The sequence below is a fragment of the Onychostoma macrolepis genome, chromosome 18 (genome assembly GCF_012432095.1).
Source record: "Onychostoma macrolepis isolate SWU-2019 chromosome 18, ASM1243209v1, whole genome shotgun sequence".
Lineage (NCBI taxonomy): Eukaryota > Metazoa > Chordata > Actinopteri > Cypriniformes > Cyprinidae > Onychostoma > Onychostoma macrolepis.
In genome coordinates this window covers 2,345,697-2,360,237 of record NC_081172.1, presented here as the reverse complement: position 1 = coordinate 2,360,237, position 14,541 = coordinate 2,345,697, and the positions used below count along the sequence as shown (strand labels likewise).

Below are 14,541 nucleotides of genomic sequence, written 5' to 3'. Positions count from 1 at the left end.
CCTTACTTTACTTTTTCAGTGGATAAGTAATTTAATTACAGTAACGCGTTACACCCAACACTGTTCCTGAAACAGCAGAGGGAATTTCTGTGTAAATTGCTTGTAAAATCATTCTTATTACATGTAAATTGTTGCATCAATGTGACAGGCGGACATATTATCAGTCTGAATCAAACATAAACCATTCTAACATAGAGTGGTGCATAAATGTGATTTATGATTTACACTGAAGTTCCTTTACTTGTGTTTCATGAATGACGTTAGTTGCTGCATAAACATGGTTAGAAACAAATGATGACCGGAGGCCAGATGCATCACAGTCTAGCTCTGTTGTAAAGAAATGATATAACAAATGCTTTTTAATACGCAGTTTAAAAAAAATTAATTAGATGAAGTTCATCAAATTACAAGTAACTTTTAAAGAAACTAATAGTTTTTTTCAGCAAGGATGCACCAAGTTGATCAAAAATGTCAGTCAAGACATTTAGAATGTGACAAAAGATCTCTATTTCAAATAAATGCTGTTCTTCTGAACTTTCTATTCATCTGCGAATCCTGAAAAATAAAACGTATCACGGTTTCCACAAAAATATTCAGCAGCATGACTGATTTCAACATTGATAATAATCAGAAATATTTCTTTTAGAATGATTTCTGAAGGATCATGTGACACCGAAGACGAGTAATGATGCTGAAAATACAGCTTTGATCACTGAAATAAATTACATTTTAACATATATTCACACAGAAAATAGCTATTTTAAATAGTAATAATATTTCACTGTTTTTACTGTATTTTTGGCTAGTATCAAATAAATGCAAACTTTATCAAATAAATGCAAACTTGGTGAGCAGAATAGAGATTCTTTCAAACACATTACCAACCCCAAACTTTTGAACGATTCATAGCAATCCACTCACATAACTAAAGTGGCTGAATATGTGTGGAGAATGGACAGCTGTAAGACAGCAGTTTGTTAGTTTTAGTGGCAGTGGTAGTTGGTGACAAGAGCAAATATGGCAGATCACTCTTTTTTTAATTAATCTCTAAAGCTCAGCTGAATTGTCCATGTGGTCACTAGACAGAGAGGTCGCCGCCTTCGGATAAACAGAAGCGAATGGCTAGTCTGGAGTCTGGTTTTCTAACACTAACCCTTTCATCTTTCTGTTCATTGTGTCCCATTCGCCTCTCTTTCTCTCTCTCTCGTTGTGTTTTTCTCTGTTACTCAGACCCATCAGTTCATCCCCAAAAGAGTAGCTCTTCATTCCTGATTCCCCTGCTACTAACATCCCAAGGAGATCCACGTACAAAGAGAAAGACCTCCTACAGGCGGCCACACACACACTCTCACACTCATACACACACACACTCGGGCCTTTCGCTGTTCAGATTCCTCGCCATCTCGCTCGCAGGCAAAAATCTCGCTTTGTGTTGTTCTTTCTCTCATTACGGCACTTTGTAATAATATTCACAAACACACAGGAACACCAAAGGTATTTTTAAAGCTTGCTTTTCTTCTCCGCTTCTTTTTTCCCCATTCCTTCTTTCTCACGTCTCAAATTTGACTTCAGGAATTTTAGGGATGAAACAAGCAACCACAAAGAGGAAAATAAAAACAGATCCAGGACAGACGTTTCAGCAGCTGAGTAACATCTTTTGTCTTATAAAAAGGGCTTTTTAAATGTATTTTTGGAATTTTCATTGAGATTAGAATCAAATGTATCTCAAATGTTTCTCCTAGACAGCAATGAGATTAAATAGAGAGCAAATGGTGCCAAATATTCTTGCTTTTCTCGGAAAAAAAAAAGGCCTTGGTGATCTCAAATGTGTCTCCTTTAAACAATCTCAGCAAGGTCTTAAACTGTGCACAGATTTGCCAAGATATCAATATGAACTGAATATTTCTTATCAGATTTTCCCTCTGAACTTCTATATACTATTTTATAGCATTATTTATATTATTTTCTTATAATTTTAGGAGAAACATCTGATTTCATCATATTTCCGTGCTTGTTTTGTTTGTATTGAGTTTGTTATGCATATAAAATTGAATAAAAAAAAAAAAAAGAGAAATATCTGAGATGAAGATCAGACTTAATCTGAAACTTTGAGCATTTTTGCACGGTTCACCCTCAAGTCTGATCTCTATTTATGTTTCAAGTATAACGATGAGCACTAGTAATACTGATGCTTAATTTAGCAAACATCAGTAACTAAAAACAGATTTGGAGTAATTTAAAATATACTTTCAAATTTCAAGTAGATTTTTACGTATCGGAACAATTCAAATTCCTTCTATAATGGAAACATCTCATCACATTCTGAGGTCTAAATCAATCCACACAAAGCTCCACTCACAGCGCGTCTTTCCTTCTGCATAGTCACATTTTCCGAAGGATAGTTTGCTTTACAGAAGGAACCAGAATGTTCAGGCATTATGGGATGTTTGTGTCTGTGGCTCTTTTATGCATCTCAGTCTTATTGGATCGGGCTGCTACCCATAATGCTGTGGTGTAAGAACGCAATGCTAGCATTAAAACAGAGAAGTAGACGGAGGGAAAAAAGAATGGTGAGAACAGAGGAATGAGAAAGAAACTGCAACCGCCTGAGGAGGGAAAATATTTGAGGAAAATTATCCGAACAAAAAGCCAAGAGATTCCCAACGGACACATCCAAGTTTCACGTGAAGGATCTCAGATTCACAGGGATGTGAAATACAAACAAGAACGAGAGAAAGTTAGACGCATAGAGGGGAGAGAGGACAAACCGTTGCAAATCAGGTCAGGGATGAAGTGAAATTCACTCACCAAACACAATTAACAATATATTAACGATGACCACATAGGTATATCGGACCATATTTTTTTCAGAATTGGTCTAATTGGACGTTAATGGAAACGGTTTCCAAAAGTAAACTCTATTTCTGTGGCAGGCTGCAACAGTACTGTCCATATCTTTTGTTATATATTAAAATATTTTGATATTGATTTCATCTCTATTGGTCAATTAATCAGATAGTCCCGCCCACAACTCAAGGTCTCTTCTGCTCACCAAGGCTGCATTTATTTGGTCAAAAATACAGTACCAATGTGAAATATTATTAGAATTTAAAACAACTGTTTCCTATGTAAATATATGTTAAAATGTATTTTATTGCTTTGATCAAAGCTGAATTTTCAGCATCATTACTCCAGTCTTCAGTGTCACATGATCCTTCAGAAATCATTCTAATATGCTGATTTGCTTCTCAAGAAACGTTTCTGATTATTATCAACATTGAAAACAGTTGTGCTGCTGTTACAATTTGTGTTTCAGGATTATTTGATGAATAGGAAGTTCAAAAGAACAGCATTTATTTTATAAATGTATTTACTGTCACTTTTGATCAACTTAATGCATCCTTGCTGAATAAAAGTAATGATTTATACACATATAATTTAGGAAAATTCTATTTCATCTTCTTTTGTGTTCAGGCTGTTTGTATTGTGTGCAGATCGGAACAGTAGCAGGGTGAGTAAATGATGACGGATTACAGAATGTTAATTTTTAGATGATTTATCTCTCGTTTTGGTCTAAAGATCTCTGATTGATCTCAAGCAGATTCACTTCTTCTGTGTTTGTCATCAGCAGCGGTACAAACTCATGCGTTTAGCGGCACCGGGAGCAAACGTTTACCGCCACCTCTGTTACTCTGTCCTTGTCTGTGACACAGCGGCCGGCGGGCGCGCAGGACCAGGGGCTGTTGTGGTAAAATGCACCGGTTTACCCAGGTGGTCAGCAGTGGTCACTCTGCGTCCTCTGCCCTGCCTCGCCTCTCCTCTCCTGTTGAGAGCAGGGCAGCGATGATGAATCTGTGGCCGCAGAGTGTCTGTGTGACCTGACACAGTGATGTATCTGCCAGGGCTTCTCTCGCTCGCTCTCTTTTATGTATTTGTGGCTTCTTTCACTTTATTTTGCCTTCTTCCTCTCTCTATTTGTCATGTGTCCCCTCGCAATCTTTCCGCTTTTCTCTGCAGATTCGTTGTATCTGCGGCCAGGCGCTGCTGATTAGGGCGGGCGGCCCTGTTCCTGCATCCCGTCTCTTTTTTTGGGCATTGATTTTCACCGAGGGCACTTTAAAAATATCCCATCTGACCTTTGGGCATCGCTGAGGACTGTGGAAATAGGTTCCCGAACACACGCGCTCGATGACATTATGGGGAATCGGATGTTTGTGAAGGGCTGAAAAAGACAAATGGTTAGGAAACCTGCCCCGATCAGACAACATCTGTCCATCAGACGCACGCACTTGTCGAGGCAGATAAACGGCGTCTCCCAAAGGAAAGAAAAATCACAAGTTGGATCGCGTCGATATCTCAATTGCATTTTTAAATGGAGAGCAAATTGAAAAAACTCAGGAGAAACTTCTACCCAGATTGGCTTTACTTTCAGAAAATAGCTCAAAAATGTCTCAAACTACGCTTGGATTTGCCAAAACGCCGAAATCTGCAAATTAAAACTCAGAGATCTCAACAATGGACTCAAACATTTCTTGTTAAGTGACATTTCTGAGCTGCTCTCCAAATTCATTTTATAGCTCCCATAGCTATACAATGCATCCAGCATGTATATACAGTATATATAGATATAAAAATCATTTTATTCGCTTTAGTGACACAAATGATGAATTGGGTCACAAATTGTGTGGCTCCGGAAAAAATGTGATTGCTCAAATTTGCTCTTTCATTGCTCTGGAGATCTCATTGTGTTTCAGGTTAACTATGAACTTTAACGATATAAAGTTAATGTGCTTAGAAGAGCAGATCATTGGTAGAATTTGATGAGGAATATTTGAGACCAAATTGAGATTTGAGACATTTTTGAGATCTCTTCTGAAATGCTAGAGGAGGCAAATGTGAGATTCCAGGAGCCTTTTTCTTAGGAGAAACATCTGAGAAGCAGGAGACTTCAGCAGACATCTCTATTTGCTCTCAATTTAATCTCATTACAATCTAGGAGAAAGATATAAGACATGTCAAGTCAAAAATAAGAATTTACACCATTGCCACCATTTACTCACCCGCATCATTCCAAACGTGTAAATATATTTTCTATTATTATAAATATATGAAAATATAAGTGAGTAAATTAGACAAATTTTAAAACTATATTACTATACTGTTGTGCAAATCTCATCAGGAGTTGTGAAATCAAATTGTTGGTATAACTACTAGTGACACGAGACAAGTGACAACAGATGCAGAAAGAGTCTTTTCTTAACACATACACCACATAAGTGTAGTATACTGTCTGTGTGTGTGTGTGTGTGTGTGTGTCCTGGTGTGGTTATGAGTAATAAACCTCTCTCTCGCCGTTCTACCCGTCACAGAGAGTGAAGGCAGCACGGATCAACCTCATTATCCTGATGAAAATTTGGGCAGATGTGCGAAACCTCTACGACAGACGCAAACAGCAGCTCTGTCGCCTGCAGCCAATCAGGAGATGAAAACCGGAGGAAGAACCGCACTGAGAAACGACCACGGCCATTACGCCCAGAGAGAGAGAGAGAGAGACGGGAAAACGCCATTTCTGGTGCAACAGCAAATAAAAGTGAGATTTCAGCCTTTTTAAAATTCTGATTGGAAACAAGTTGGGAGTTTTTGACAACACAGACGGGGCGAGCGTGTGTGTGTGTGTGAGCAGTAGTAGTCGTTCTGTGGGTTGGAAAGTTAATCTGGCTGTGTTGAGATGATGAGCTGCCTGCCACTTAACAGGGCGGAGATCCACTTTGATCACACGGCCTCGGGCACAGCCTATTACAAATCACCTCATTTACATACAGCACAGGCTGATGGGAAGACTACAATCCACTCGAAAGGGTTACACCTCTCTAATGTGGAGCGAGAGAGAGAGAGAGAGGAAACATGGGTGATACCTAAAGAAAAGATGGACAGATGACAGTCGGGAGATCCAGAGAAGATACATGGATGATAGTTAGTTACCAAACCTTTAGCACTATGTATTAAAGTTATGCATTTATGCTGCAAACTGTTATTCCTCAAATCATGTGTGCTATTGAGAAGAAGTGCATTGATTCTTTACTAAGTGTTCAGATGCATCGTGTTCACCTGCTGGACCATGAAACAGGTGAAAAACATACCACAAATGCACATCTACAGGCAAGAAGATCACAGATCACTTTTCACACCAGACAGAAAGAAACCACCCAAAACACTGTAGCAAAAGCAACATGCTGAAGAACACTCTGAACATCTTAGCAACCACTTCAGCACTGTGAGAGGTTTGCATGAACAAAAAAATGTATAAATAATCAGTTATGATTGCAGGTAGACAAAAATCTGGAGTTGAACAGAGATAGAATCCAAAAAGGAAGAAAATGGGGGGTCTAGGGTTTTTAAAATGGGAGTTAGTAGTACAAAAGCAATCATGCCTAATGCATGAGAGTACATCGCTAGAGATGGTGTACATGTTTCATTTCTCATCGCAGCTCATCAAGCAGAGTTGTGTACCATTCAGAACTGAATTGAGAATCAATTTAAATTCTAATTCCTGTTTGCAAATTCAAAATTGCAATTTGAATTTAAGGAGGTCAAATTTCCTGTCGCTCAAACAGTAGAGCAAGGTCATGGGTTCGATTCCCAGGGAAAGCAAGATCTGATTAAATGTAAATGTACATACCTTGAAAAAAGCGTCTGCCAAATGCATAAATGTAAATGTAAAATTAACTTATAAGTGTCATTTTTAATTAGAAATAAGGAAGGTTTGCAAAGACAAACTTTGCTGAAGTCTTGTCTGAAAGTTTAAAGTCTTGAAAAATATGAAGGTTTTATGCACAAATATTTTTTTTACTTTTAATTCTTTATGTTTAACATTTAATTACACTTTCTGTAACTCAAAATTAGAGCATGATATTAGGCTATCAGTTAATGTTTCTCTGGGAATCAAACCCGTAACCTTTGCGTTTCTGGCTAACAACACAAAGGTCATGGGTTCGATTCCCAGGGAAAGCATTAACTGATAATATGTGTACCTTGAATGCAATGTACTGTACGTTGCCTTGGATAAAAGTGTCTGCCAAATGCATAAATATAAATGTAAATGTCTAATTCAACTTCCTGTGGATTGTGGCCAATTCCATGCAAATCGCAACTCTTTTGCACAATTCTTATGTCAACACATGACTTGCCGCCACTGAGCAGCTCATGTTCTTTACATGTTTTGTTTACAAGTTATAGTTTTAGCTGTAAAAATCAAAGGGGCAAAAACATTAATCCACAGTGAAAACACACCTGTAAGAGTGGGATCGAACTCAGCTTTGGGTCGAACAATCAAACCAAGTCTGTAAATTTACAGTTGTGTGCTCGTATCAAAACAGGGTTAGTTTGGACTCACGTCCACAGCGCCATGGTTTTGTAGTCAGTGCATCAGTGATGGCCGGAGAGAAAACATCACCGTGCACACCACAAACACACGCATCTAAAGCTGAAATAGTTTCTTCAAATACCATAAACACATGCATCAGCTCAGCATCAAAGTCAACCGTTTTCTGTAAAAATTAGTGCGTCATTAGATCTGCCAGGAATTGAGAACAGCATTATTTTTAATTGGCAGCATAAAAAAAGAAAAATCAATGCGAGAGAAGACACAAGCAAGCAATTTGTGCCTCATACCGGTTACTAATTGTCTCCCTTCTTGCGAGCGCAAGACCACGCCATTCGCCTTTATGATGCTAATGGCTTCGGCAAATTATCCGTCAAACGGGAAAAACTCTGACTTCATCTCCAATCAGATTCCCCATTCCGCCCCGGATAAAAGTGCAGCACATTCTCCTAAATACCAGCTCAGAGCTGGAGAAAAAGAGGAAAACGCTCATTTTTTCGCAGGACATCAATCAATGAAAATAATTTCTCAAACTTTCTTCTTTTTTTTTCCCAGAGTCAGACTTTAAATGGCATTACATATGTAGCACAGCATAAAAAATTCATCTGCGGGAGCCTTGAAATGTCAGTGGTAATGATGGAAGCCTCACCTCCTTTGCTTTCTGCTTCAGACGGGCTTGTTCTGGATCTTCTTGCCGCGAGCGACTCTGGGAGAGAAAGAGAGAGAGAGAAATGGAGGGAGGATGAACGACAGAAGGAAGGATGGAGGGAGAGATGGGCAGACGGCAGGTGAGAGTGTGTCGTGAGCTCACTTCATCTGCCGCACTAAAATAGTTGCGGACAAACGAGGGCAGATCTGATGTGTCAAGGACGGAGTGTGTGTGTGTGTGTGTTCAGCGGTGAGTGATTTTACACCCACAGGCTGTGCCCTCCAAACACACACACACACACCGCCACAGGCAACTACTAATCAAAAGACAAAATACATGCACGCACACACAAATGCAGGTGCAATTGAGAATCATCAATGTGTGTGTGTGTGTGTGTGTGTGTGTGTGTGTGTGTGTGTGTGCATACAAACGTCAAAAATTTAACAATTACTCAAATTTGTTTGTGTGTTTGTGTCAAAACTATAAGAGTGGTCTGCAGCCCAAACATGCATCTAGTGGCCCTTTCATCACAAAGTGCAACAGGAATGAGTCCTAAAACCCAGAAATTTGGATTTTTCCAGGTCCATCATGCCAAAATCAGTGGCTTTTTAAAATGGGTTTTTGGTTAAATGCAAGGTCTGTGTTTAACAAATGCTAAAGATATTCTCCCGTTTTATTTTACGGTATCAAACAAATAAGAAATACCCCCTTGTAATTTTTAAAAGTTTTTACATATCTTGAAAAGACGACAACTACCAAGTGTCTAAATGTGACCACAGAGGTTATGGGGGACATTAAATGTTGTCACGCCGAACAGGTAAAACTCATCCACTCACCAGATGCTTTTACAGCCTCAATGTGTTTCTACTTACACTCTTAGAAACCATTATAACTCACACTTTCCAACTTGTAGATTTTATATAATGATTGAACAAGTTGTCTGAAGATTAAATGTGTTCCTGCAAACGTGTAGTTAGTTTATAGCCTAACTCTAGCTTTTTACTTTTGTATGTAGGCTTCAAAGTTAATTTGTGAAGATTATCTTGATGAACAAAACGAATGTTGAATTTTGATGAAAAAAAAAAAGTGTTTTATGGGTTTTTAGTTAAATGCCTGAATTAAGTCTGTGTTTAACACAAGCTCAGGATATATTCACATTTTATCCTATGACATATAACACATCATTAATACCTTCTTGTGTGTTTCTTTTTTTCTTTTTTTTATGTGTCTTGAAAAGATGATAACTACCAAGTGTCTAAATAGGACTACAGAGGTTGTCGGGGACATTAAACATCAAATCACCGAACAGAAAAACTCAAAATTCTTGTTTTATTTTGATGACATTAAAGTTTTTTTCTCTCTTTTAATCGCTCAATAAATGAAATGTTGTATAAAATCAGGCAAATGTTATATGAACAAACCCCTCTGTAAAATAAAATAATAAATCAAACTTTAAACTTTGGTGTATTTAGGTACTGCTCAATTCACTTTGACAAAATAGTCTGTAAAAAGTGCAATAAAATAGACACTTCAAAGTGTATTTTTCTTTAATGAAAAGCCAAATAGCCTAAAATCTCAAAACTGACCATTGCATGAACAATGTTTTTGCCTATAGCATCTTGCCTTAAAGACTGATAGAGCTGTCAGAAGCTCAGTAGTGGTGATTATCTTGATGAACGGAATGTGTAAGAATCAGACTCACAGAGCTTATTTTCTGCAATAATCTAAAAGCCAATGGAAAAATCCGGTTCCAGGGTGATGCTAAAATACGTCATCCCTGCAGCTCTCTCTTCCTGTGCGTGTCTTTAGCTTGTGTGTGCGTGGTCAGAGCATTTAATCGTGGCCTTGTGTGATTTTACTCTCATTTGGTCTCTTTTAAAGAGAGAGAGATGTGTGAGGTGTGTGCGTGTGATCCTGAGGGCTTTGTGTTTAGGTCTCCAGTCTTTTTTTAATTGCCCCATGAGAACGTCTCCTAACTCACCCTCTCTCGGCGAGGAGAGGGGCGGCAGTACTCTGCCCTTCCTCGCCGCTAATTGGTTTTAAATATATCAGGCGGTTCACGTACTGGTCGCTATCTCGGCTGAGAGTAATGCGTTTGGCCCCTGGCCCTCGCGCTCGTCCCCGAAGACTCCAGTCATATTTGAAATGGACGATGAGATTTATTTTAGTAGGTTCATGTTTAAGGGGTCAAATCATGCTGAGCTTAAAGACGCAGAGCGAGAACACAAGGACACAAACCAGTGCTCCCACAGAATGATCTCAACCCAAAATAAAACAAGATTTGTTTGTTCTGTCTGTCAAAATTCATTCATTCATTGTTACCAGACTACACTGGCACTGATTTATTGAGTTCAGAGAGCTACAGACGACACGTTTACGATGCATTCGAGCTGGAAACACATAAGCATGTTTCCCTGATCGCATTTTAGGCTTCAGCGGAGTTGAAATCCCTCACAACTGCGATACTTCAGCTTGCGTAACATCTCATCCCGGCCCAAAGTCACGGAGGTCGGCGTGGCCATTCGAGCTTGAGTATGAGCTAAACTGTCTCGTTTTGGGAGATATAATCTCGCGCGCCGCAGCATAATAACGCCATTAGGCCGAAGGGAGGCGAGACTCGGCCGTGCGAGGGGGTCTTTACGGCGGGTCATCGTCTCTGAGCTAAATGAATTAATGACGGAAACGAGCCAAACTGTTTCACTGTGCCGCTCGGGGCGACGGGCGCAGGGCAGAGTGGACGCAATCGGCTCTTTAATTGGAAAGTCTGTCGTTTGGGGTTATCAGGGGCTTCCTGGTCGTTTCACAGGATCAGACGCACCGCGATGGACACAAATGTAAACTTTGTTCAGACATCCTCAGATAAGTTGTGGGCTGAGCTCTATGAATGGGTGCCGATCAGAGACACGGGGCCAAATTCATGAAAGATGAGTAAGTTTCTGTGTAAATAAAAACATTCTTGGGTTAACTGCCACTGCCAATTAATTTTGCTATTGTAATTTGATATCTGTAAAATTTGATGCAACAAAACAAGCATAAATTGATGCAACTATACAAAAGATTTATTTGATTTCTTTAAATCAACAAATTATGCAAGAATGCTTTTGATTTCTGAGTGATTTGCACAGACATTTATTCTGTTTGTCTTTCTACACGTCATCTAATGCCATTGGCTCAGTATCATTGAGACACTACTGAGAATTATATTATATTTTATATGGTTTTTATTTTTGTATTTTCCATTTTCATTTTAACTTTAAAGTTTAGGTTACTTTCTTGTGTGTTTTTGTCATTTTTATTATTATTATTATTTTTATTTTTATTAAATGAAAATTAAAAAATGTTGCTTTGGCACCTAGCTGAAACATATACACTTTTTATATTTTATATTATTTCATTTAAAAGTTTATTTTATTTCAAGTAATAAATGTTTTTTATAGGTTTTAGTCTTTAGGCTTTAGTCAAGGTGACAAAGCAATGAAAATCCCAGATTTATTGCAAATTTTAGGCATCTGATAATGACAAATTTACTTATTAATGCAAAATATCTGAAATAACACCAACCCAATATGTGGCTCAACAATCTTCTTGGCTGGTGTTTTATAAAAACCTAATCGACTTTTTTGTCAGATGTGCCATTTTGACCTAAATACTGACTCCCCCTGGCATTTTAAGTTAAAATTTCTAGAATTTATCAGTATATTCACATGTCATGGTTCTCTGATGTTGGCAAATGGTCACACGACATGCAGGTAAACCAATAAAATCTTTACAAATAAATAAATATTAAATAATACAAAAAAAAATAGTGTTTTATTTGATTCTTTTTATTTTTCCATTATTTAATTGTTTTAATTTTTACCTTTTTTAATTCAGTTCATGAACCCTAGTTTGGTGCTAAATTAATTTTTTTTAAGGTTCATTGGTTTATGGGTCTGACTGATATGATCGATGAAGATATTGAAATCTTGCAATCAGGATAGCTAATGGAAATAAACATAATACAGTTTCATGATACCACTAATTTTACACAATATTTAGTCCATTTCAATAAGCAAATGTCTATAGATTTTAGAACTGATACAAGTGACATTTTTAGCTTATTAAGCAAAGATGGTTTGTGGTTGATACAATAACTTAAATTAACAAGCGTGGGCAATCTAACCCATTTATTTATCCAGTTTGTAGCAAGGTGCAGAATTTCTGTTGTTCTGCAGATGAGATCCCATCATTAATGTTTATGGATCTGAGATTACGAGGTGCCAGATTACCTTGGCCGCTCTGAGGAGAATCTCTCGTTCTCGCTCATCTTTCCTCTGCTTTTCCATCCGTTCCAGCTGTTCAAAAAACTTGAGCTGCGAGCGCACATCAGACGACTGCTCGTACCACTCGTCTTCCTGCAGAGAGAAAGAGGTCAGGAGAAGTTTTGATACACATTTTAACTTATTTATGAGTGTTTATGACTCAATCACGATGAAAACTTTCTTCTTAGGCAGGTGAGACGGAAGTTTACGGGATGAGCGCAAAAAACATGTTTACTTCAGAAAGCGACCTCGATGTTTTGAGCACTTCCTGTGCTACCCCTGCCTCTTTTCATTTTCTGACAAGCTCGTCTCTCCTCTCATCCCTGCCTCCGTCTCTCCTGTCCTTTGTTGGCTATGAAGTCAGCCGTGCCTCTTTCAGGACGCTCTTGTTTTTTGCTGATGTCAGTTTCTTCACACAGGCACGTCTCGTACGGCTCATTTATAAAGCGGCGCGCGGAGAACGGCAGACGCAACAAAAAAGCCACAACACACACCAAACAGAAAAACAAAAAAACAAAACGTGCGTCCGTGACAGCATTCCTCTCCGCTAAACTACTCGCCATGTACACAAATAAACAGCTTCTAAAGCGCTCCGCCACCTGCTTTTCCTCCTTTGTGGGTTTGTTTTGGGTTCCCGTTAATGCGAGTCTCTTGAAAGAGCGCTGTGTTTAATGCGATGCGGGGAAAGTGCGTGTCGGACTCTCTGGCTGTGGGTTTGAATAGTGAATTGTTTACCTGTCTGCTTCTGTCTCTTTGTAATTCATGTGCCCAAAAGTTTGCACTTCAACAGCAGGATTTCAGCTGCACTTTACAATATGATTATGTGTGTTAACATGAACTAACAGTCAAAAATATGCACATATCTAATACATTTTAACATTAAAGCTGCACGCATAGACATGCAAAGTGAACTAACAATAGAATACATACAACCAGAAAGTTTATCAAGACAAACTTCAGTAAACCAGACAAGTTTTTCAGTAAAACAGCCAGTTAGACAGACAAGTGATTGCTAGGGCACTGCTAAGTGGTCACTAGGGTGTTCAAGATGGTTTCTATGGCAGTTTGGGTGGTTGATATGGTGTTGCTAGTGTGTTTTGGATGACTGCTGGGGCATTTGGGTCAATGCTAGGGTGCTGCCATGAGATCTAGTTGCTACAGCATTGCTAAGTGGTCACTAGGGTGTTCAAGATGGTTTTGATGGCAGTTTGGGTTGTTGCTATGGTGTTGCTAGGGTGTTTTGGGTGGGTGCTGCGGCATTTTAAAGGGTTAGTTCATCCAAAAATGAAAATTGTTTACCTGTCTGCTTCTGTCGACAGGTAGCGGAAGTTACAAAACGTTTATATCGTTTTAAATATTGATATTTTTCTTACAAAAACGCATCGATTCGCTACAGGAGGCCTTTATTCACCCCCCGGAGCTGAATTGCTAGGTTGTTCAGAAAGTTTCTAGGGTATTCTGGTTGGTTGCTTGGGTCTTTCAAGGCTGTTGCTAGGGTGCTGCTAAGGAGTTCTGTTTGGTTGCTGGGGAACTGCTAGGCAGTGATTAGGGTGTTCAAGGTTGTTGCTAGGTTATTGCTAGCCTGTTGTGAGCGGTTGCTAGGCAGCTGCTTGGATGTCCAAGATGGTTACTTGGGTGTTGCAAGCTGTTGCTAAGGTGATGTGGGTGGTTGCTAGGTTATTCTCAATGGTTGCTAGGGCTTTCTGGGTGGTTGCTAGAGTGCAGCCAAGAAGTTCTATATGGTTGCTAGGGCATTGCTAGGCTATTTCTAGGGTGTTCCAAAGGGTTTCTAGGGCATTCTGGGTGGTTGCTAAGGTGTTACTAAGCTAGAGTGATGTGATTGGTTTCTAGGCTGTTGTAGGTGGTTGCTAGGGCATTGTCAGGGTATCACTAGGCAACGTGGATGGTTTCTTGTTGGAATAATGATGTGGGTGGTTGCTTTGGTGTTCCTAGGTGGTTGCTAGGGTGCTGCCAAAGAGATCTGTATAGTTGATAAGACATTGCTAGGTGGTTGCTAGGGTGTTCAAGATGGTTTCTAGGGCATTGTTAAGTGGTTGCTAGGGTGATCAAGATGGGTTCTAGGGCTTTCTGGGTGGTTTCTTAGGTGTTGCTAGACAGTTGCTAGGGTATACAAGGTGGTTGCTATGGTATTTCTAGGGCATCCCTAGATGGTTCTGGATGGTTGTTAGGGTGTTGTATACACAGATAAA

General features: G+C 39.1%; 1 protein-coding gene across 2 annotated transcripts in view; it reads right to left on the bottom strand.

The window, feature by feature from the left end:
• The window catches only part of LOC131524255 (transcription initiation factor TFIID subunit 4), a 106,544-nt gene that overhangs the window by 46,829 nt on the left and 45,174 nt on the right, over nt 1-14,541 (bottom strand). For both annotated transcript variants that reach the window (XM_058751199.1, XM_058751200.1), the window contains 2 exons: nt 12,299-12,424; nt 8,031-8,087 (listed from right to left, as the gene is read on the bottom strand). In XM_058751199.1, the coding sequence (XP_058607182.1) occupies nt 8,031-8,087; nt 12,299-12,424 (183 nt within the window). The remainder of the gene's footprint in view (nt 1-8,030; nt 8,088-12,298; nt 12,425-14,541) is intronic.